This window comes from Sesamum indicum, linkage group LG3 (genome assembly GCF_000512975.1).
Source record: "Sesamum indicum cultivar Zhongzhi No. 13 linkage group LG3, S_indicum_v1.0, whole genome shotgun sequence".
In the NCBI taxonomy this organism is placed as follows: domain Eukaryota; kingdom Viridiplantae; phylum Streptophyta; class Magnoliopsida; order Lamiales; family Pedaliaceae; genus Sesamum; species Sesamum indicum.
In genome coordinates this window covers 2,402,700-2,425,544 of record NC_026147.1, presented here as the reverse complement: position 1 = coordinate 2,425,544, position 22,845 = coordinate 2,402,700, and the positions used below count along the sequence as shown (strand labels likewise).

At 33.1% G+C, this 22,845-nt stretch overlaps 1 protein-coding gene across 1 annotated transcript; it reads right to left on the bottom strand.

Annotated features, from left to right (window-relative positions):
* LOC105157040 (myb-related protein 306) lies at nucleotides 20,398-22,487 on the bottom strand. Its single transcript, XM_011073337.2, has 3 exons — nucleotides 22,005-22,487; nucleotides 21,649-21,778; nucleotides 20,398-21,438 (listed from the first exon to the last, which is right to left on the bottom strand). Exons 1-3 carry the CDS (start codon nucleotides 22,135-22,137, stop codon nucleotides 20,724-20,726), a joined length of 978 nt encoding a protein of 325 aa, XP_011071639.1. The 5' UTR covers nucleotides 22,138-22,487; the 3' UTR covers nucleotides 20,398-20,723.

Here is a 22,845-nt window from a genome sequence, read left to right as displayed (position 1 = left end):
AAAACGATACGGTTGTGGGGATAGACAGTGACGAGTTGGGGAATGTTGTTGACGAACATGGAGGGCAGGCGAACAACAACAACGCAGCAGTGATCGATGACAGTTTGGATGGGGAAGATGCGCCCGCGATTAATCGGTCCCCTATGGAGTTTCAGTTTGCAAATTTTATTGCTTTGGCCAATAGAGTAATCGACAAAGGGGATGAAGAATCTATTCATGCACTGAATGATCTCCACCGGCGTTGGACAGCGAAATATGGAGAAGGTGACAGGAATTCGCAGGAGCTGCTGTTTCGCCGTTTGGTGCGCTTGATGGCTGAACAAGCGGCGGAGCATCCTCCTTACTTGGCACCGTTGCTGCAGATCTCTGAAAATAGGGCTGCTGTAGGTTTGAATCTTAGGATTTCTGTGGAGGTGCTAGCGGCGCGAGATGAAGCTGCCATGGTTGCGCAGCCAATTACTCCTAGCCCAGATCAGATACAGAACATTAGAGAATCGAAGATGATGATGATGGAGGTTCCCACGACTCTGAATCGTCCATTGATGAAAGAAAATTAGCAACCTTCACTGCAGGTTTCATTTGTCGAGAACGCTTCGCGACTGGGTGTTGTTTGCTGGCCGAAAACTACTTGGATTTCGTCGCCTATCCCTGCTATGAATACTACAGCCACTGTACAGATGGTGCCAGCGACTGGACGAGCTGAAATTGCCAAAGTCGTTGTTGCAGCAGCTTCGGCCGTTAAAACAGCTGTTGTAACTGCTCACCCGCCGATGATGCTCGAAACTGCCTACTGCCGACGCTGTTTCTGTTGATGTTGCACCAGTGGACGTGATTGCAGATGCCACGCCACAATTACCGACATCTTCGCCCACCGAAATCTTCGTTGGTAATGTGCCACTTCAACCTTGTTCGAATTCATGAATTATTATGATAAAATTGCCAATATTTTCTATAATTCGTCTCGAAAAATATTGACTTATGTTCCACCAATGATGCAAAATGGCGAAATTATTGTACGACCCACGTTGGATATGGTTCACGTCGCTGGAATGTGACAGCAATGGGTTATTTTTTGGGCAAAAGACCGTATTTTCATCATGTAAAGGACTATGTCAAATCTATTTGGCCATTGTTAATAGAAGTCACGGCCACAACAAATGGATTTTTCTTCTTCCGATTCAAAACTATAATGGCAATGGAAGAAGTTATAGAAGGCGGACCATGGTTGTTCCAAGGACAATCAATCGTATTGCAGAAATGGAGCCGGGCATGGTCCTACGTATGGTGAAACATACCCAAGTGCCAGTTTGGATTAAACTTTGACACTTGCCAGTTGAATATGGACTAATGATGGCTTGAGTACGGTGGCAAGTGGCATTGAACGGCCTCTTTACCCGGATGCGATCACACGCGCATGCACGAGACTGGATTTCCCTCGTTTATGTGTCATGCTTGACATCAATGGCCAACTCCCGAAACATTTGGTTTGAGCGTGGGACTAAAATCTAAAATAGGTCCACTCATGGGATCAAAAATATAATTTACACTAAAAGTATACTAATTCATACTAATATATATAAAGGATCTTTTCAATCACAAATGATATTTGCAACACCACTACACTAATTATTTTGTTGTGCCGATCACACTCTTAACTTGATTTCATTTTCTTTCTTTCTTTCTTTCTTTTTTTTTTTTTATTGAAATGCCATGGTTAATATATTTTATTCTTATTTATAATATATTTTAACATGTGAAAGATTATTTGTTAAATGCATGCAGGAATGGTGTCACGACAGCTACTGATTTACATTGACAACTCTATGCACAATTCTTGTTATACTAATAATTATATTGTGATGAAATCGAAATTATTGCCACTTTTATAACACTTCAATGACAATTTTTCAGAATTATTACTTGATATTTCGTGATTGATATTATCATAATATATATATTTTTTAAAGTGGAAGCGAGGAACTACTATTCTCTTTTGTTTTATAACATTTATATACAAATTATCATTATCAGATAACTATATCTAATCAACACTTCTATTAAAGTACAGTATCCCACATGTTGTTGGGGTTCCAATACACGACTTTAGAGTCATAGGACCTCAATCTCGTCAACCTGATCGCCATCAAATGTACATATATGAGTGTATAGTTTAAGTTTTCCTTACCCCTCAATCCAACTGCTAAACTTATCAAATTCATGCCTAATTATAGTGACTTCACAACTTTATGTTATAATTGAACACTTACATTATTCTGATTAAATGCATGAAATTTTTGGTAGTGTTGATATTAGACAAGGTGCATTTATTAATTTTACCTATTAATGCCAATCGATCAACATATGTATGCTGCTATTACATACTTTCGCACGAAAATGGCCCACGTGAGGACTTTATGTGTCGCGGACAACACGATTTAAATGTTCCCATCTCATCAACATATGAATATGGAATTACATAAGGGTCGAAACTAATGTTCCATAAATAAGTATAAAGTTATTGATTCGAATTCATTTGTATGCATGAGTGTTTTTCTCATCGTATCTGAGTTTGTTGTTTTATTATGAATTATGATTTGAATATTCTGCATATATATGTACATATATGTATATATATATGTCAGGTTATAGCAATTTACTCCGTGTAATATTGTAAATGAGCAAATTATCCTACTATAAAAAAGAAACTAGCAATTTACCTACATGTCTATGGAGGTAAATTGTTTCATTTTAAAAAACAGAAGGAGGTAAATTGTTATATTTTAAAAAATACAAGAGGTAAATTGCTATTTTTTTTCATAAAAAGATAATATGCTCATTTACAATATTATATGGGATTTCTTGTATTTTTTCCTGTATACATGTGGATGTAATAATGATATTTTAAAAAAATGGATTTAATTATTGGCTCCCGTTATTATTCATTTTAAATGTAAAACTATATACTCATGTTTCATTGAGTCAATAAGTTATTATTTGACACTAAAATTTTAAACCAAGCAAAATTTGAAATCTATAATAATCTAATCTTTAGAAGAATAGTGAGAATGAGCATTTATTTTAAAGAATAAAATTCATCTTTTCAAAATAAACTCGTATATAATATGCGTTTAAGTACATGAGCCGAGCATATGGATCTCGAATTTGATTACTGTATAAAAAGTAAAGTCCTTCTACATTCACAGATGACCGTTAATGATATCGTCGTATCAAACTTTTGTGAAGCCAAAAATGCCCTTAAACTAATAAAATAATTAATTTATTCAACTTTTTAAATTTACATTAATTGATAAATTAATTTTCTTCTTCTATTTTTTCTTTTTTTTAATATAATGTATTGATTTATATATTACTATTATTTATAATATATTTTAAAATATGAATAATTATTTATTATATGAATGCAAGAACAGTGTACCATAACAGGTAGTATTGTAAAATAGTTTCTTAATTATCGGAGTATAGGGTATCAAAAACGAAAAATTTTCTTACTTAATTTTCACATGTCAAAAACAGAATTAGAGATTGAATCTGTCTGGATTAGTAAAATAAAATTACGAATAAGAGACTGATCGATCTCTTACAGATATGAATTTTCATACGAACTTAACAAAATATAATAAATAAATTATATGGTAAAATAGAGGTTAGAGACGGATTAGTTTCAGATATAGAGAACACGAACAATATAGGTGGAAATTCATGGTTCCAAGTCAAAACAAAACTCAATTTTGGAATTAAAATATTTTGAGACAAATTTTGACTGCGTAGGGACAGATTTATAAATTATTATTTTTATATTAGATCCATACCCTTTCCTTTTTGTTTTATATATATATAGAAATGTTGATTATATATTATTACATTAATATCAATATATTGATAAATCCATTGATTTGATTAATTAATATTCATAGTATCATGAACTGATATTACAATAAACTCATATGAGATAAATATTCATTATAATAAACTCGAACTGATTGCTTTGAATTTATTCATAAAACCTGAGCCTTAATCATTTGGCGAATTACAAATTTGAATTTTTTAATTAATTTTATTTAATCATAATATATATATAAATATATATTTGGTAGTGTGAAAAGCAAAAGGTTGCATCACATGTGACTATATATATCTTTATAGTATTTAGCTCAACATAATTCAATACTCATGTAGAGGAAAGTCATAGGTGAAAATTAACGATGGCTTCTCCCTCCGAAATTAAAATTAAAATAAAAAAGAAATAGACAAATCCCCCAAAGAACTTTTAGTCAGAGAGCTACCAAGAACTCCATGTTCACAAATGAAAACATTGTAAAAACCCAACGATATGTATTTTTCACGTAAATTTTCACTTAAATCCGTGATATTAATTGATTTAATTAGGATATATAATTAAAAAAATTAATTAAAATTTGATATGATTAAATTTAAACCAATTACACAATAATTAGAGCAAAGGGAAAAGTCGGACAAAGAACAAACATATCCTCTCGAATCTTCTGAAACCAATGACCTGCTCTTCCTATGACCACCTCAATCTCCCTCGACGGCACAACAATCCAGTAAATAATGTCGAAAGTGGTCTTCACTCGATGCTTCGCCGATGGAACGTCAATTGAGGTCACCGAAGATGAACGCAATTGGCTGATATGATCTAATTGCAGGGCTCATGAACAAAAAAGAGAATATTTAAAAAAAGAAACAATAAAGAACCTAACAAAAAAAAATTCCTACAAAATATTTTTTTTTTAATGAGTTTGCTTCTATCGCATTTCAGATTAACAATTCAGAGATAAACAAAGATGGAAATAATAATTAAAAAAAATCAAATCTATATCTAATTCCGTCTTAGAAGCCTAAATTATGAAACAGAAGAAAAGACAGATTTTTTTTTTAAAAAAATTTTCAAACTCCATCTCTGATTCCGTCTCTAAGATATGGTTTCTTAGACGAAAAGTTTCCATCTTAAATTTTTGTATTTAATTTCATATCAAAGATGGAATTAGTAGCAGAATATTTTTTATAATTTTATTTTCTTATATTTTTTTAAACGTCAATTAATAAAAAAAATGCTATAAAATTATTTTATAATTAAAGACGATAGTTTTTGTCTCTGAATATGTTCTGAAGGTTAAAAATTATTGACGAATAATTTTTCATCTCTGATTTTCATCTCTAAAAGCCTACTCTCTTTTAGTGATGGTAATTTGACACGGCTGCATATGCATTCTAATACCCATCCCAAATGTCGTTTTAAATTATAGCGACTATATTTTTCCTTCCTAAACTTGTTCCACAAGGCTATATTTTATTTTTATAATGGATTTTTTTAAAATACCTATTACAGAACCCGCTTCAAAATTAAAATATATTTGGCAAGAAATTCAATTTTTTTGTTGTGGTGAATCAATTTTTGAATGGTTTTTTAAAATCGAAATCGTGACTAAACCCTCCTCAAACTATAACAAATTTAGGAGAAAATTCAATATTTAGAGGAAAATCTAAATTTTGTGAATAATTATTTTATCTAAACTGTCACAAAACCATTTCAACTAAAATTTATGGCATAAAAATGGAAAAGTTCGTGGAAAATCAAATGACTAGAACCATAACAAATTTTATTAAAAATCTGTCACAAAACTACCAAGATTATAAGTCATATGCAGAAGAAAAGACAAATTTTGAGTTTGCAATAATTTTTAGGGCGATTCAATATCTTCCGGAACAAAACCCGTTAGAAAATCCAACATAAGTATCAATCATATATTTTAGGTATGATATCTCAACACTGGTACCGATTTGTACCAAACTTTAATGCATATAAGATTGTGTTTGTTTGATAATATCTAACGACTTGATTTAAAATTGAATGCTATGATTAAATGATGCACCAGTCTAAAAGATTAATCTTGAAAAGGTTGGAGATCTTCTAAAAGATACTGGAGGACCAATAGGCACCCGTCGAAGGGAAAGAACCTCCTGCTTCTTAAGTAGGCTCAGTAGCCCGGACTAAATAAGAGTTATGGATCTCAGTAGTTGGCGGCCGGAACTGTTGGAAAATTTTTTGGTTTCAAGCAATCGAAACGACGTTTTGAAATATTACAATCGAATTTAGATATCAAAAGCAATTAAAGCCACGTTGGAACAAATAACATAAAGCAATTAGAAATGCTATTTATGACAAGAAATTTAAATCGAAAACTTACAACGAAAATTATATCGTAACAATTCTCAGTCCAATTGAAGTCGTAAATTTAACCTAATCGCAGAATTATTGCTTGTCTCGAAGAAAATATACGTCCCGTATCAGTAGTGCACCGGGTTCAATGTAATTTCTCTCAAGATAAGATGATTACAGTTCTTTCGTATTTAACACTATACCGAAGAACACCTCGATCAAACACTCAGAAGCTCCTAATCAGAACTTTATAGCTCAAATCTTAAACAAAATATAGAAGCTGAAAGAGAGAGAGGGAGAGAAAACTCAAAATGTGAGTTTGTTGTTTGTGGTGTTTTCAAAATGGTGAAGATACAAGCCTTTATATAGGCTTCCAAAATCCAGTAATTAAAAACAGCAATGAAGACAAAATTAATGGCCATGAATCCCCATCCAAAACTGAAAGCTGAATTTGAACAAACAAATTGTTGTTTCATTTCATTCAAATGCAATTTGAGGTTGATTTTGAAAAATAGTTTCATTACATTCAATATTGAATTGAATGCTTTTCAAGGCAAATGAAAATGGATGTTGGCAATAGAAATGTATCTTCAATTCTATGGGTTTCCACCAAAAAAGATTCGAGCAATCCCCCACAAACTCATAGATTTGAACTCAAGTTTTCATGACTTGCTTTCAACAACGGTACCTTTCGGTTTGAACCACTGTCTAAGTTATCTAATGTTAGTTATCACCAGGTCAAATTGAATTGAGCCTTGAATTTAAACTTGTGAGTGTGACAACGTCTGTCAATAACAACAAGCCACCAGCTTTGTGTTGATCTTTAGGGTTGACACTTAGGCCACGTGTCCTGATCCTGTTCATGAATGTTTTCAGAAATAACCCAATTCGTTAGTTGCGGCCAAACAACGACATTCACTAGTTGAGCGTCTCCAGGGATGCACTGCTAGCATCTCGTCTTATAAGGCTTGACCCCATTCAGAGATAAACTCTTACTATACTTGCAGTAACAACACCTTCTAGAATTTTAGGGGACAGACTCTAGATACAAAGTATCGGTCTATTTGGTGCTCTAACATACCCTTACAACTTGTTGATACCACATTGAACCTTCTTTATAAGATCTCCACTCAAAAGGTTGGGCTGCCGTCGTAGATAAATCACTCATGGGTTTTTAGTCCCATCCCCAATCTAGACTTATGAACTTGTGACAGATTCAATCCTTTCGTCAAAGGATCAGCCACATTGTCCTTTATTCCAACAAAGTCAATACCCATTACTCTGTCTGACACAAATGCGTTTATAGACTTCAGTCTAACTTGGACGTGTCATTTGGTCTTTTGATTGTGTTTAGGACTCCTCAGCTTTGCTATTGTGGTTTGGCTATCACAATATACAACAATCGGTGGAAGAGACTGACTTATAATGGAAAGTTGCGATAATAACCCAAATAGCCATTCTGCCTCGATGCCATTCTGCCTCGATACTAGTCGTATCTAACCCACATAACTCGGCTTCAAGCGTAGACCGGGTTATCAAAGTCTGTTTCGCAGACTTCCAGGAGACTGTACCCCCACCTAAGGTAAAAAACATATCCTGAACACCCATTACTCCCGGAGTTTTTGGCTATCCAATTAGCATCACTATATCCCTCAAGAACAGTAGGGAATTTGCCATAATGTATGGCTAGTAACACCGTGCCCTTTAGGTACCTTAATACTCTATCCAAAGTACTCCAATGGATTTTGTCAGGACAACTTGTGTATCTAGCCAGCTTAGAGACTGAAAAGCATATATCTGGTCTCGTGCCATTTACCAGATACTGTAATCTCCCAATAATTTGGAAATACCTTAGCTGTGCAACCGGAACACCACTTTCATTTTTGAATAAAGCTACAGAAGGATCATGTGGTGTTTTAGCAATTCTACTATTTTGATAACCAAATTTCTCAATTATCTTCTCAACATAATGGGATTGAGAAATGACTATTCCATCAGTTGACAGAGTCAACTTCATGCCAAGAATAACATTAGCCTCACCCATATCCTTCATTTCAAACTTATTTTGAAAAAATGACTTGGTTTCGGTAATAATATCTAGACATGATCCTATTAACAGAATATCATCCACATACAGGCATAGAATTATCATTTTATCTCCTTTAACCTTGCAGTATATACACTTATCATTCTCATTTACAGTGAAGAGAAATGCAAGAATAGTTTTATCAAACTTTTCATGCCACTGTTTGGGTACTTGTTTAAGTCCATATAGAGACTTAACAAGTTTATAAACTTTATGTTCGTTACCATGAGCTACATACCCCTCAGGCTGATCCATGTAAATTTCTTCCTCGAGTTCACAATACAAGAAGGTTGTTTTCACATCCATCTGATGAATCGGGAGATTATACACCAAAGCAAGTGCTATAAGCACCCGGATTGTAGTCAATCGAGCTATCGGAGAATAGGTATCGAAATAGTCTATTCCCACATTTTGTTTAAATCCTTTAGCCACCAATCTGGCTTTAAACTTATCTATGGTCCCATCAAGTTTCAGTTTCCTTTTAAAGATCCACTACACCCAATAGTAGTACACCACGGAGGAAGATCGACTAGTACCATGTTCCATTGGAAACAATGGAGTCCATCTCACTTTTGACAGCTTCTTTCTACTGCTTGGCTTCTGAAGAAGCCATAGCATCTTTGAAAGTGATCGGATCATCCTCAATGTTGTAAGTGACAAAGTCACTTTCAAAATCTTTGACAATCCTAGCTCTCTTACTCCGTCTAGGTTCATCTGACTCCTCATGAGTCTGATTAGAACTACTAGAACTAACCCCCACATTTGGCATCTTTTTCACATGTTTAGGAATAGATGTGGAGGCAAGTGAATCATCAAGTGAAACATTTGAAGATATTCCTATTTTTAAAGGAAATACATCTTCTAGAAATACAGCATCACGAAATTCGACTATTGTGTTGACCTCAATGCCTGGAATTTCTGATTTAATAACCAGAAATCTTAAGGCATAACTTGTCTCCACATGGCCCAAGAACACAACATTGACAGTCGTAGAATCCAATTTCTTTCGTTTGTGTTCGGGGATAAGCACTTTTGCCAGGCACCCCCACACTTAAAAGTATTTGAGGCTTGGTTTCCTACCTTTCCACAACTCGAAAAGGAGTACTCGTATTGTGTTTCATAGAGACTCTATTCAGAATATGGCAAGCCATATTCAAAGCCTCTCCCCACAAATACTTTGGTAACCCAGAGGTTAGTAGGAGACTGTTAATCATATCTTTGAATGTTTTATTCTTTCGTTCAGCCATTCATTAGATGAAGGGGAATACGGAGGAGTCTCTTCATGAACAATGCCAAAAGTTTGACAATATTCATTGAACTTACTTGACTCATACTCTCCTCCTCTATCAGACCTTAGTCTTTTAAGTTCCTTACCAGTTTGGGTTTCTGCTTCAGTTTTAAACAAAATAAATTTATTTAAGGCTTCATCCTTATTTTTCATGAGAAACACATAACAGTATATACTGCAATCATCTATAAAGGTGATAAAATATCGTTTATGATCCCTGGTCAAAACTCCATTGAACTCACAAATATCTGTGTGAACTAAATCAAGTATTTCTGAATCCCTTTCAATTGACTGATAGGATTTCCTAACTTATTTAGCTTCTACACAAACCTGGTATTTGTGATTTCGTTTAATATTTTAACTAGGAATTAAATTCAAATTCATCATTCGTTTGATCGAATTTAGATTTAAATGACCTAACCTACTATGCCACGAGTAGAAGATTCCACATTCAATATAATAGAATCAGAAATATCAATTTTATTATTATCAACTCGAACGTTGAACAAGTCATTGTCTAAATAGCCTTTACCGACAAAAATACCAAATTATTGAATTACAACTTTATTAAATGTAAAGACTAACTCATATCCATCCCTAACTATTACAGAACCACTAATGATGTTTCTTCTAACAGTGGGTACATATAAACTCTTTTTAACGACAGAATGCGCCCTGAAGGAAACTTCAAGTCCACGCTTCCTATCCCAAGTACTTCAGCTGTACTGGAGTTCCCCATGCTTACTGTCCTTCCACTGATGGCCTGATAAGACACAAAGAGAGATTTATCTGAACAAACGTGAACATTCGCTCCAGTGTCAATCAACCAATCATACGGTTCACAAATAGTCAGGAGTTTGGGTTGTATAGATACATATGCGCCAGTTGCTCCTGAGGTGCTAGCACCGCTAGAACCTCCCACAACTATGTCGACAGCTACCTGCCCAGTCTTGGCCTTTTTATTAGGACAAAGCTTGGCCCAGTGTCCAACCTGTCAACAGTTCCAGCATGGTTTGTTTGCTTTTGGTTTCTTATTTTTGAAGGCCTTACTTTTATTGATGGCTTTCGAGTTTGTGTTAATCTTATTCACTTTCTATTCCCCACTATAAGATTGGCCCTTGGTTGATGTTCAACAGGCATCTTGTGCGTTTGATTTCTATGTTGTTCCTCAATGTTGATAGCAATCATAAGATCATCCACAGACAATCTCCCTTTCTGATGCTTGAGTGTCATGCCAAAATTTTTCCAAGATTTGGGAAATTTGTCCACTATGGTAATGAGCAGAAACTTCTCTGGAAGCTTCATCTCAGCATCAGCCAGAGCATGCTCAAGGTTGATAATCTCATGAGTCTGTTCAGCTACAGACCAATCTTCAACCATTTGATACCTCATGAACTTGGAAACAAAATACTTTTCGAGTCCTTGCTTTTCAGTATTATATTTCTGGTCCAACTCATCCCATAGAGACTTAGCAGTGTAAGAATCGGAACAATAGACATCGAAGAGCGTATTTGACAAGGCTGACAAAATTGCTCCTTTGTCTATTTGATCCCTTTCTGTCCACTTAGCTATCTTAGCAGTTTTGGGATCAGTATCTGTAGGTTCAGGTCTGATCACCTGAATCACAGACAAGAATCCTTTCATCGTCAACCAAATTTTCATTCGTTGTTCCCAGCGTTTGAAAAAATGGCCCGAAAACTTGTCTGGCAAACCGATCAAGTCGACCTTGGTTGTGATCGAAATTGCAACAGAAATCGGCTCGGCCATCTTTAGTATTTTAGAAAACAAAAAGTAACGTTTCAAAAAATGAGTCTGAAAATAGCGTTTTCCAAAACAGTTCCAATAAAAAAATCCAATTTTTCAAAACCTGTATATTTTTTTCAAGATTGTTGGAAAAATTTTTGGTTTCAAGCAATCAAAACGACGTTTTGAAATATTACAATCGAATTTAGAAATCAAAAGCAATTAAAGCCACGTTGGAACAAATAACATAAAGCAATTAGAAACGTTATTTATGACAAGAAATTTAAATCGAAAACTTACAACGAGAATTGTATCGTAACAATTCTCATTCCAATTGAAGTCGTAAATTTAACCGAATCGCAGAATTATTGCTTGCCTTGAAGAAAATATACGTCCCGTATCAGTAGTGCACCGGGTTCAACGTAATTTCTCACAGGATAAGACGGTTACAGTTCTTTCGATTTTAGCACTATACCGAAAAACACCTCGATTAAACATTCAGAAGCTCATAATCAGAACTTTATAGCTCAAATCTTAAACAAAATATAGAAGCCGAAAGAGAGAGAGGGAGAGAAAAGTTTATTGTTTGTGGTGTGTTCAAAATGATGAAGAGACAAGCCTTTATATAGGCTTCCAAAATCCAGCAATTAAAAACAACAATGAAGACAAAATTAATGGCCATGAATCCCCATCCAAACCGAAAACTGATTTTGAAAAAAAATATTGCTGTTTCATTTCATTCAATTGCAATTTGAGGCTGATTTTGAAAAACAGTTTCATTACATTCAATATTGAATTGAATGTTTTTCAAGCCAAATGAAAATGGATGTTGGCAATAGAAATGTATCTTCAATTCTATGGATTTCCACCAAAAAAAAATCCCAACAGGAACAAGAATCGTGTCTTCGGCTGAGCTATAGATTAGGCAGTTTTTTTTGTCAAAGTTGTATTTTCATACTCTTTTTTTAATTAATATATATTATGTTATTAATTGTGCGTTTAATATTTAGTTGTGCTCTAATTTACTTAAGTATTTTAGAAAAAAAAATTTATAAATTAAAATTTAAATAAATTATATAATAAAAAAATTTAACTATCAAATTTAAATTAAGAAAATAATTAATTTACAATTAAAATTACTAAAAACAACAGAGTCTGTTTCAATATAGCATTGCAAAATTACAAACAGTACGGCTCCAAAATTGCCTTACAAACTGAGCTAATATTAAATTCAACACAAAAGATGTTACAAAACCCATCCTAAAAATCATCCACTCGTCACTAATAAATTGAGAATTTTTATTAATATATGAGATGCAATGTGAGAAAAATATATGATACGGGACTAAATTAAAAATTAGCTTATTAGGACACCAAAAATACAATACTATATTTATTTTTATTTTCAAATAATTTTCCAGACAAGTCAAAACATGCCCAATGTTTGTCATCATTCAAAAGCACCTTATTTAGGTATTTTTAATTGTTTTAGTATAAATACATATATATATACACACACACATATACATAAATATACATAAAAAAGACATGATTTGACAATGAATAGTAATTTTTGTCTCTCAAAATACAACATTAAACATATAATACTTATTTTAAATTATCTCTAAAAACAAATCCAAACATACATATTATCTCTAACACACACTTGTTTGTCTTTGTTTTTCTCTCTCTATCTCTACAAAACACAACAAAACAGTCAGAAAATGAATCCAAACATTATGCAATTTTTCCCTGACGTTATATATATTTAATAATGTATTATTTTGATGGTACGTATGGTATAATTCTAACCTGCCTGTTCACATCCAGTGCCCTAAGGACAATTCTTATCAATTTAATTCATTAATGTTATGTCATGCATAGCCTCAAGAAAATTACAAGTTGAGCTTTCCTCTCCACAGATGCATTGAAAGCTTAAATTGCAACCCTACTACTAACATTAATTGCATAACCACAACATTTTAAAAAGTCAAACAAAAATCTAACAAAATTCTGTCTCATCCATAGCTTATCAAGAGGGCGTTTGGCTAAGTTTATAAGCTCTTCAAAGCATTTTATAAGATGTTTAAGAGCTTATAAGCTCCAATAAAGTGTTTAATAATTTTGAATCTTATAAGCTCTTTAAAAATGAAAAGTTAACTTTTCTAATTTTTTTTATAAGAGTTTATAAACTATATAAAATTAATGTGTTTTAAGATAAAAATATCCTCATTCATTCACTCGTACTCTCTCTCCCACACGCACACACACGCACTCCTTCTCTCTCTAGGATTTTAAAACATATATTATTATTTATTTTTTCTAATATTCAAAAAAAAAGAAAAAAAACTTCATTATTTAATAACTAATTATTATAGTTAAATAAAAATAAAATTTGTATTGATATTATATTTATTGAAAAATATAAATTCAATGCATTATAAACTAGAACTAATCATTGCCTTAACAAAGAAAATATCAATTATATATCAATATTAATATTCGACTAGCATGAATGTACATATATCATTTTTATTCAAAAATTTAGGTAATAATTTATTTATTTTTTGTTATTGTAAAAAGAATATCTATTAAATTTTTATTCAGAATTAAATTAATGTGTACTATTTATAAAGAATTTAAAATTTTTTTAAAGGAAATTAATATACATCAAGAAATAATAACTTATTTGACTCTAATGGTATCATGCTCATTTTAGTTATTTTACCAATAAAAAATCTTATTATGCCAAACATCCTAATATCTCATAAGATGTGTTCATATCTTATAAATTTAACATCTTATTTTATTCAAACACTTTAAAAGTTTATTTTTAAAATAAGATTTAATATCTTATGAGCTTCAACATGTTTTTTAAAAGCTTAGCGGATTCTCTAAGTAAAAAATGTAAGAATCAGAAAAAGAAAATGTCTTATATATGAGATATACATATATATATGAATAGAATAGTTGGCAATAATTTTTTGTTTTCTTTATTCTTTTTTTTTTTTTTTTTTGCGCTTAGTTGGCAATAATTTTTTATTCCCTCGTCATATCAGTAAAAGCCCCAATTTGAAACCCTAATTTGTGTCCAGGTAAGTAGTTTCCGGCGAATTTGCAAAATTTGGTTGCCGGAGTCCTTCAATAGCAAAAAAAAAAATAATTTTGGGATTGTATTTGCAACACCCTTAGCTAGAGTCCCTGAAATGCTAACCCCTAATATACGGGGCAGTAAATACAATTTAGCTTATATATGTCTATATATGTGATTCTAATTACAGAAAATGAATAATTTCTTTTTTATGAATAAGTCATTATTTTATTGATTGCACATACCATATATATATAAAGCTAATTTACGTTAACAATTTCAAATTTAAGAGCACATTCAATGAATAAATAGACAAGAAAATACATGTAATTGTGGAATTAGACTATGGAAGACCTTGTTAGTTGTGAAACCTCAATGGTAAAATGTAATTTTAGTCATAATGCATGGAGGTGACATTTTTTAACTTGTACGAAAATTGGCTTTTGCAATTTAGTATTGTAACATTAAAATATTGGCAATTTTCATTCTTTTCTGGGTAAACTGGCCAGAAAATTGCACGTGGCTTACGTATGACCCAATTAAATTACAATTTTAATCCTGTAACTTAGGGGATATTGATATTTTTAGTCTATAACTTAGAAGAATTGACATTTTTAGGTCCTACACGAATTGATTTATAAGACTAAAATTGTAATTTAATTATGTCACGTGCAAGTTACATGCAATTTTTTTATCAAATTAGCCAAAACAGGATTAAAATTGTCAAAATTATAAAGTCACAGGACTAAAATTACAACTTTTATGAAACCTCAAATTACAATTTCAGCAAAATCTTTCATGAAAAAATCCACCAGTAGTGAGCCCAAATAATTATACCCCAACAAACTATTACAGAAAATCGTGGGTTATGAAAACCCTTATACAAACCAAGAATACAGAAATATGTATAAATAATTACAGATCTAAAGAAGCAGCAAAAGAAAAAAACGAGAAAAGAAATAAATGATTGGCTTAGTGGCCAAATCCGATAGAGGAAAACCCACAACCACCAAGGCCGGCAACCTCTCACAGGTGCTAATCTCGAAAAACCACCAAAGGCTCAGTCCAAAGAGGACTACTCAAATCACTCAGATTTTCACTCAGGAGATTTGTTCAAAAAAAACTCGTTGATCGAAAGAGAGTAAGAGAAAGAAGGTTTCCAATCGTTGTCTCCATCGGAAAACCATCAAAGATATATATATGAGGAGACATTGATTTTGGAGAGAGAGAGAAGAACGGCGTAGGAGGAAAACCAAGAAGGGAGAGTTAGAGAGAAGCGAGAGAGACGAGGAGATAGTGAAAATAAGGTTAGGATTTTCACCTATTGTAAAAGAGTAAATATATAGGAGGAGCCGAGTCGGGTTGTGGACCGGGTGAAAGAATGGGCTAAGCTTGTAATTGGGCTGAGCCATCCTAGTGAGAGGTATGGGTGGTTTGGGCTAAACCTACCAAATGGATCATGGACCATATTTTATAATATTCTCCACTTTTGACCAAGACCCAAAAGAGGGACCAAATCCAGAATCGAGTCTGGCTTCTTCACCGTCATTTGCCGGAATAGAACCCGCAAAACAAGAAAAGTACTTGTATATATATAAGTTAGAAAGTGCAAAGAATACTAAAGAAAGATAATTATTCTAAGTTCAAGATTTTAAGGCAAGTTTAAATTTCTCTATTGGTAAACACTTATTAGTTTCCATATTTGCAAGATTGGATTCAAAATCTATCTTTTCTAAGTTAATAATTTCCTTTCCAACTATGTCTCTAATAAAATGATACTAACATCTATTTGTTTAGTTCTATCATAAAGGAAAGGATTTTTACAAAATTGAATTCCAGATTGACTGTCAAAAATAGTTTTTTCCTACAGAAAGTCTATTTCTTTTAATAGTCCTTCTAGCCAAATTGCTTCTTTAGAAGCTTCAATAGTCGCAATATATTCGACTTTAGTGTTCGAAAGGGGAGCAATGTGCTGGAGTTGAGAATTCCAGCTTATGCAAGTACTACATAATGTAAACACATATGATGTAGTTAATTTCCTACTATCTCTATTATTAACATAGTTGGAATCTACATATCCAATTAATTTAGTACTATCAGCACACTTAGAAAATTTTATGCCGGTATTCGTAGAACTATTTAAATACCTAAATGACTATTTAAGAGCATCCTAATGAGGTAACCCAGCATTAAATATATATATACTAAGGCAACTAACAAGATAAGCAATATCTGGGTGGGTGCTAAGCATAAGATACATAACAAATCCTATTGCACTAGAGTATGGAATCTTTTTCATTTGTTTTTTCTCAGATTCAATTTAGTTCGTGGTTTTTACTTAACCGAAAATGTGAAGCTAAAGGAATAGAGGAAGGTTTTGAATTAGACATTGAAAACTTTTTCAACACTATTTCAATTTAAGATTTTTTATTCAAAAAAATTATTGAATTACTTCCATTTCTATCAATAAACATTCCTACCATTTTCTTAGCATCACCCCAATCTTTCATTTCAAATTCTCTACTTAAGTTATTTTCTAGTTCTTTAATCAATTTTATACTAGGACTATCATTAACATGTCATCGACATATAGCAAAAGAAATAAAGGAACAGAATGATCATATTTAAAGTACAAGCAATGATTATAGGCACTTCATTTAAAATTTAAAGAATGCATGAACAGATGAAATTTCTTGTTCCATTGCCATGAGGATGTTTTAATCCATACATGGATTTCTTTAGTGAATAGGCATAATTGGATTTTTGCTTATCAATAAAACCACTAGGTTGTTGCATATAAATCTGTTCATCTAGGTCACCATGCAAGAAAACAGTTTTAATTAACATCCATTTATTTCGATTCTCAGTCAAAAAATGAGCAATAAGAGCAAGCATGATTCTAAAGTGGTATATTTCACAACAGGAGAGAAAATTTTTGTATAATCAATTCTTTATTTTTTAGTAAAACCTTTTACAACTAGCCTTGCTTTAAAACAAGTTGCATCATTTTCTTGTTTTATTTTGAAAATCCATTTATAATTAACAACAGAATAGTTATTAGGTTTTGAAACTAGAACCTAAGTTTTATTAGCATGCAAGGATCTCATTTCTTCATTCATAGCTTCCATCCAATGTTTTGAATTAGCAGATTGTAAAGCTTCTTCATAAGAACTAAGTTCAAAATTTTCAGCATTTAACACAAGATAAATTTAAATCTAAAAGGAAGCCTATGTTCTCTTCTTTTCCTATCCCTAACATGCTGACAATTTTACAAGTTATCTTCAAGTTCATAATTTTCTATATTCTCGTCAAGATTATTAGTTCTTTGTTTTTTTTCTTCCCTATGGTTCCTCCATCTTATTAAAGGTACATTCTATATCTACATCTTTGTTTTTCCTAGGTGTATTAGTGATGCAAGGCATTTCAGATTCATTGAAAGTCACATCCCTATTAATTATTATTTTAAATCAAGTTGGCTTCTAAGCCATAACCTATAACCTTTAATTTTTTCAGGATAACCAATAAACACAGTTTTTTTTTAACGGATCAAGTTTATCAAAAGCAGAACATCTAAAAATGTGCAAGAAGAAAGATCAACATGTTTTTCAGACCACAAAGATTCATTTATTGTTTCTAATAAAGCAACAAGCATGGATCTATTTATTAAATATGCAGCAGTTAAAATAGTTTCTCCCCAAAACATTCTTGACAGACCTGAACTAACTAGTATACATCTTACTTTATTTAACAGAGATCTATTCATCATTTCTGCTATTCCATTTTGTTGGGGGGGTATAGGGAGTGGTTTTATTTGCCTTTTAATATCAAATTCATTACACAAATCGAAAAAATTATTGATTACAGAATTCTAAACCATTATCTGTTCTCAAAGCTTTCAATTTCTTGCCAATCTGATTTTCCACTAAAGTTTTCCAATTTTTTAATTTTTCAAAAACTTTAGATTTTTGTTTCATTAAGAAACTAAAAACTTTTCTAGAATAATTGTCAATTATTGACAGAAAATACCTATTTCTATCATGAGTGGCATTATTAGCATGTTCGCATACATCAGTATAAACACAATCAAGTGTACAGGATGATGATGAGGGATTTGGGTGAGGTGATGCAGGAAAATGAATCTTATGTTGTTTTTCTAGTGCACAAGAAATCCATTTTTTATTTACTTTATCAGTTAAAACATCTTCTTTATGTAATAACTCTAAGCCTTTTACACTAATGTGGCCTAATCTCTTATACCATAAACTAGTTTTATCATTTTTCAAAACAGTTACAGAGCATACATTAAATTTCTTATTCTTTCAACTTTGAAAACAACCATAGACCCTTTCATTATTTTCATAAATTCTTTTTCCCATCTACCCTCATGCCCATCTTCTTCCAGGGCAGTACAAGAAATCAAGTTATGGCATAAATCAGGAACATGCCTTAATTTTTTCATGGTTAACTTGTAACCATTTTCATATGTCACCAAAATCTTTTATTTCACAAAGCTTTTCATTAGCCATGGACACAAAACCCAAATTTTTCAAATTTATAATTTGTAAAAATTTCTCTAAAAGAACTCATATGAAAAGTACAATCAGAGTCAATTAACCATTCATTCATATTCAGAAAAGACGGAATAGAATTAACATCACAAACCATATATACTTCTCCAGAATTTTCTTCAGTAATCATATTAGCATCTTCTTTATTCTTATTTCGTTATGACTTTTACAGTCTTTAATATAATGTCTTTTTCCTCCATAATTATAGCATCTTCTTTCTTTTCATCCCTATTTCTAGACTTTCATCAACTTCAACTTCTACTCCTTCCTTTACTATGTCTTCTATGTTTATATTCAAAATTTTTGTTCTTTGTTCTTCCGCTAACGTGATTTACCTCATTTTGGACCTGACTGGATTTATTAGTTTTAAAGTCCATTTCTTTTAGTTTTTAATCCATTAATTGCAGTGTCTAAGTTAACGTTATCTCCACTATACTTTATAGCAACTTTAACATCAATATAGGTTTTAGGAATAGCATTTAATCAAACAATAGGAGAATAATCATCAATATTTTTATCTCCATTTAGTTTAATATCTTGAATTAATTTTGTAAAATCGTCCAAATCCTCTTTATTGGTTTTAGACAAATTCAGTTTACAACGAAAAAAATTTTCAAGCAAAAACATTTTACTAGGTAAAGAAGTTTAAGTATATAATTCTTCTAATTTATTCCATAAATCTTTAGTTGTATCTTGATTTCCTACTTTTCTTAAAACTGTATCACAAAGATTTAAAATTATAGAAGAAGAAGCAGTAAAAGAAAAAATAAAAAAAGAGAGAACAGAAATAAACGATTGGCTCAGCGGCCAGATCCAGTAGAGGGAAGCCCACAACCATCAACACCGGCAACCTCTCACGGTTGCTAATCCCAAATAACCACCAAAGGCTCAGTCCAAAGAGGACTAGTCAAATCACTCAATCTTGCACTCAAGAGATTCGTTCACAAAGAAGTCTTTGATTTAAAGAGAGAAAGAGAAAGAAGGTTTCTGATTGTTGTCTCCATCAGAAAACCATCAGAGATATATATAAGGGGAAGGCATTAATTTTGGAGAGAAAGAAGAACGACAGAGGAGGAAAACCCAGAAGGGAGAGTTAGAGAGAAGTGAGAGAGATGAGAAGATGGTGAAAATAGGGTTAGGGTTTCACCAGCTGTAAAAGGGTAAATATATAAGAGGAGCCGAGTTGGATAATGGACCGGGTTAAAGAATGGGTCAAGCTGGTAATTGGACTGAGCCACCCTGGTGAAAGGTGTGGGTGGTTTGAGCTGGACCTACCAAATGAGTTATGGCCATATTTTATAACAATATTATTGGCAAAATTGAATAATTCAGGCACAAATTTAGTTTCAACTCCAAAGCCAAGGCCAATCAATCCAGTTAGCAGCCAAACAATTGTGCATTTTGCTCAATCCCAAACCATTAGAAGTCAAACCGTAATTCTCATTTCTCAGAAATGTACACCAAATGATGCACAAGTACAAACATTTTGTTCCAAGAAGATAAGAATTAAGAGCTTAATTATTCCTATCCACCACATATGCAAATAGAGTCTAACACTACTAGTAATTTACACTTTATGCTCCTCCCAGAAACACAAGGAAGAGATCATCTCATCTTTCTGTCATCAGGCTACATATATATAGAGTAAAAACTATTCAGTTCAAAGCCTATTAAAATTAAACCCCCCAAGAAACAAAGAAACCTGATTAAAACTGCTCAGTTGTTCTGAAGAATTAAGCCCTTCCTCAGAACAAATCAGCAGTTTCATCACCCAAGGCCATGTCCATGAAATCCCCTTCCTGCCCTTGTGCAGCAGCATCATCAAGAAGCCATTTCTCCAGCAAACTGAGGGGCATTTGAGTCTCCAAGCTGGGCTTGCTCTCATATTGAACAATCCCATTTTCAGGTGTGAAATTTGCAGCCTCAAATTTGGCTTCTTGATCCTCCACCGACACCGACACCGACTCGGAGTTCGAAGAATTGAAGCTGAGGAACGTTGTGCTGATTGCCCCTTCACTAGGGCTGGAACTCATACCAACTGATGAAGGGTTGTTGAACGAATTAGTGCTCTCAGATGAGACAGTTTGAGATGAATTCGGTGATTTCTTCATCCAGTTCTCGAGCAAACGAGCGATGTTCTCAGTGCTTGATGCATATGTAGATGTCTGAGGCAGCCTCATCGTCTCTTGAGGGTCGAGAGAAACGAGTGTCGACGAATCTGTGCCTGATTTATCAAGGGAGAGAGCCTCGCACAAGGCTTGTTTAGCCATGTGAATGTCCGTTTGCAGCCTTCTCTCCCACTGGCCCTTTGAAACTGATTTGGAATCAGGTGAACTCCCATTCTGGCCTTTTTCATCATGCCCTTGAAGCTTCGCCAGCTTCTTCTTCAAGTGAGTGTTCCAGTAGTTCTTGATGTCGTTGTCGGTTCGTTGAGGAAGGTATGAAGCTATGGCAGCCCATCTGCACACAAACAAATTATATACACACTCTAATTAAAACACACTAATTTAATCAATTAAGTATGAATCTTGCTTTTGAGAGCTAGCTAGGATTAGTGTCCATTAGTAGATCCAACCCTAGTTTTGAAGAGATCTTGCATGGCTTCACAGTTAGTGTGTTCTATGCGTTTTGTTTGGTTTGGAAATTAGATATACGCATATAAACACATACCGGTTGCCAAGAAGAGCTTGGAGGTGGATAATCATCTTCTCCTCATGCTCCGTGAAGTTACCGCGCTTGATCCCCGGCCGGAGGTAATTAGTCCACCGGAGCCTGCAGCTCTTGCTGCATCTGAGTAACCCTGAAAAGTTAAAGGGTAATTAATTAAAGAGATTTGAGTGAGGAATCAAACTGAAAATTTTGAATTCTAGCACAGGAGTTAATAGACGGTGGTGGTGAGTTGCAGACTATTTATTGCACAGCTTTAAATGATTGTAACTAACCAAAACTTGAGAAAGGAAAAATGAGTAGAAAATTGAAAAGATTCCACAAAAATTTTCTTTTGATTTTCTTGCTGTTTTTCTTACCAGTGTTAGTAGGAACAGCCCTCCAATTTCCAGGGCCATGTTCTTGAATGTAAGAAACGAGGATGATGTCTTCTTCTGGAGTCCATGGCCCTTTCTTGACTCCAATTTTATCACAGCAAGGTGGTCTTCCCATATCAATTTTGAATCAAAACAACAAAGGAAAAGGTGAACTTTTTTCGATTAATTCAAGAAAAGGGTTTTTGTTCTCTCTCTCTCTCTCTCTGTCTCTCCTCTTTGAAGCAGGGTTTGTATATTTTGATGGAGAGGTTTGTGTATAGGATAGGAGAGAAATGCAAATGCAGGGACAGGACAGGAGTCTAACTGAAGGGGTGGGATTTCTCTTGGGGAATATATAGAGAAAAGACCAAAGTAGATGTTTAGGCTGACTATGTAGAGACGAAGGGGTAAAAGGGGCGCTATTACCTTCCAAAGAGTCAAAACCGGACAGCAAACAGCATTTACTCATTTGCTTGCAAGAAAGTCAGCTGTTTGCTTAGTGATCCTCTCTCTCTCTCTCTCCCCCTCTCTCTCTCTCTCTCTCTCTCTTGTTTTCTTCATTTTTTTCTCTTCTTTTCCCTCTCTGCCTCACAAACCGCGTGGTAATCAATGACAACATTTTAATGTACTTGATGAAGAAAACAAAAAACAAAGGAATTTTATTACCTTAGCTAATTCAATATTATTTGTACAGTCCTCATCAATATAAAATATAATATTATATATATAAACTAAATGGAAGATCAACTAAAATTCTAAAAAAATTAACTTAATAGCTAGGGAAAAAATGTGTACAGTCAAATTAATTAGCAATTAAATTCTTTATTGTTAATCTATATTTTTT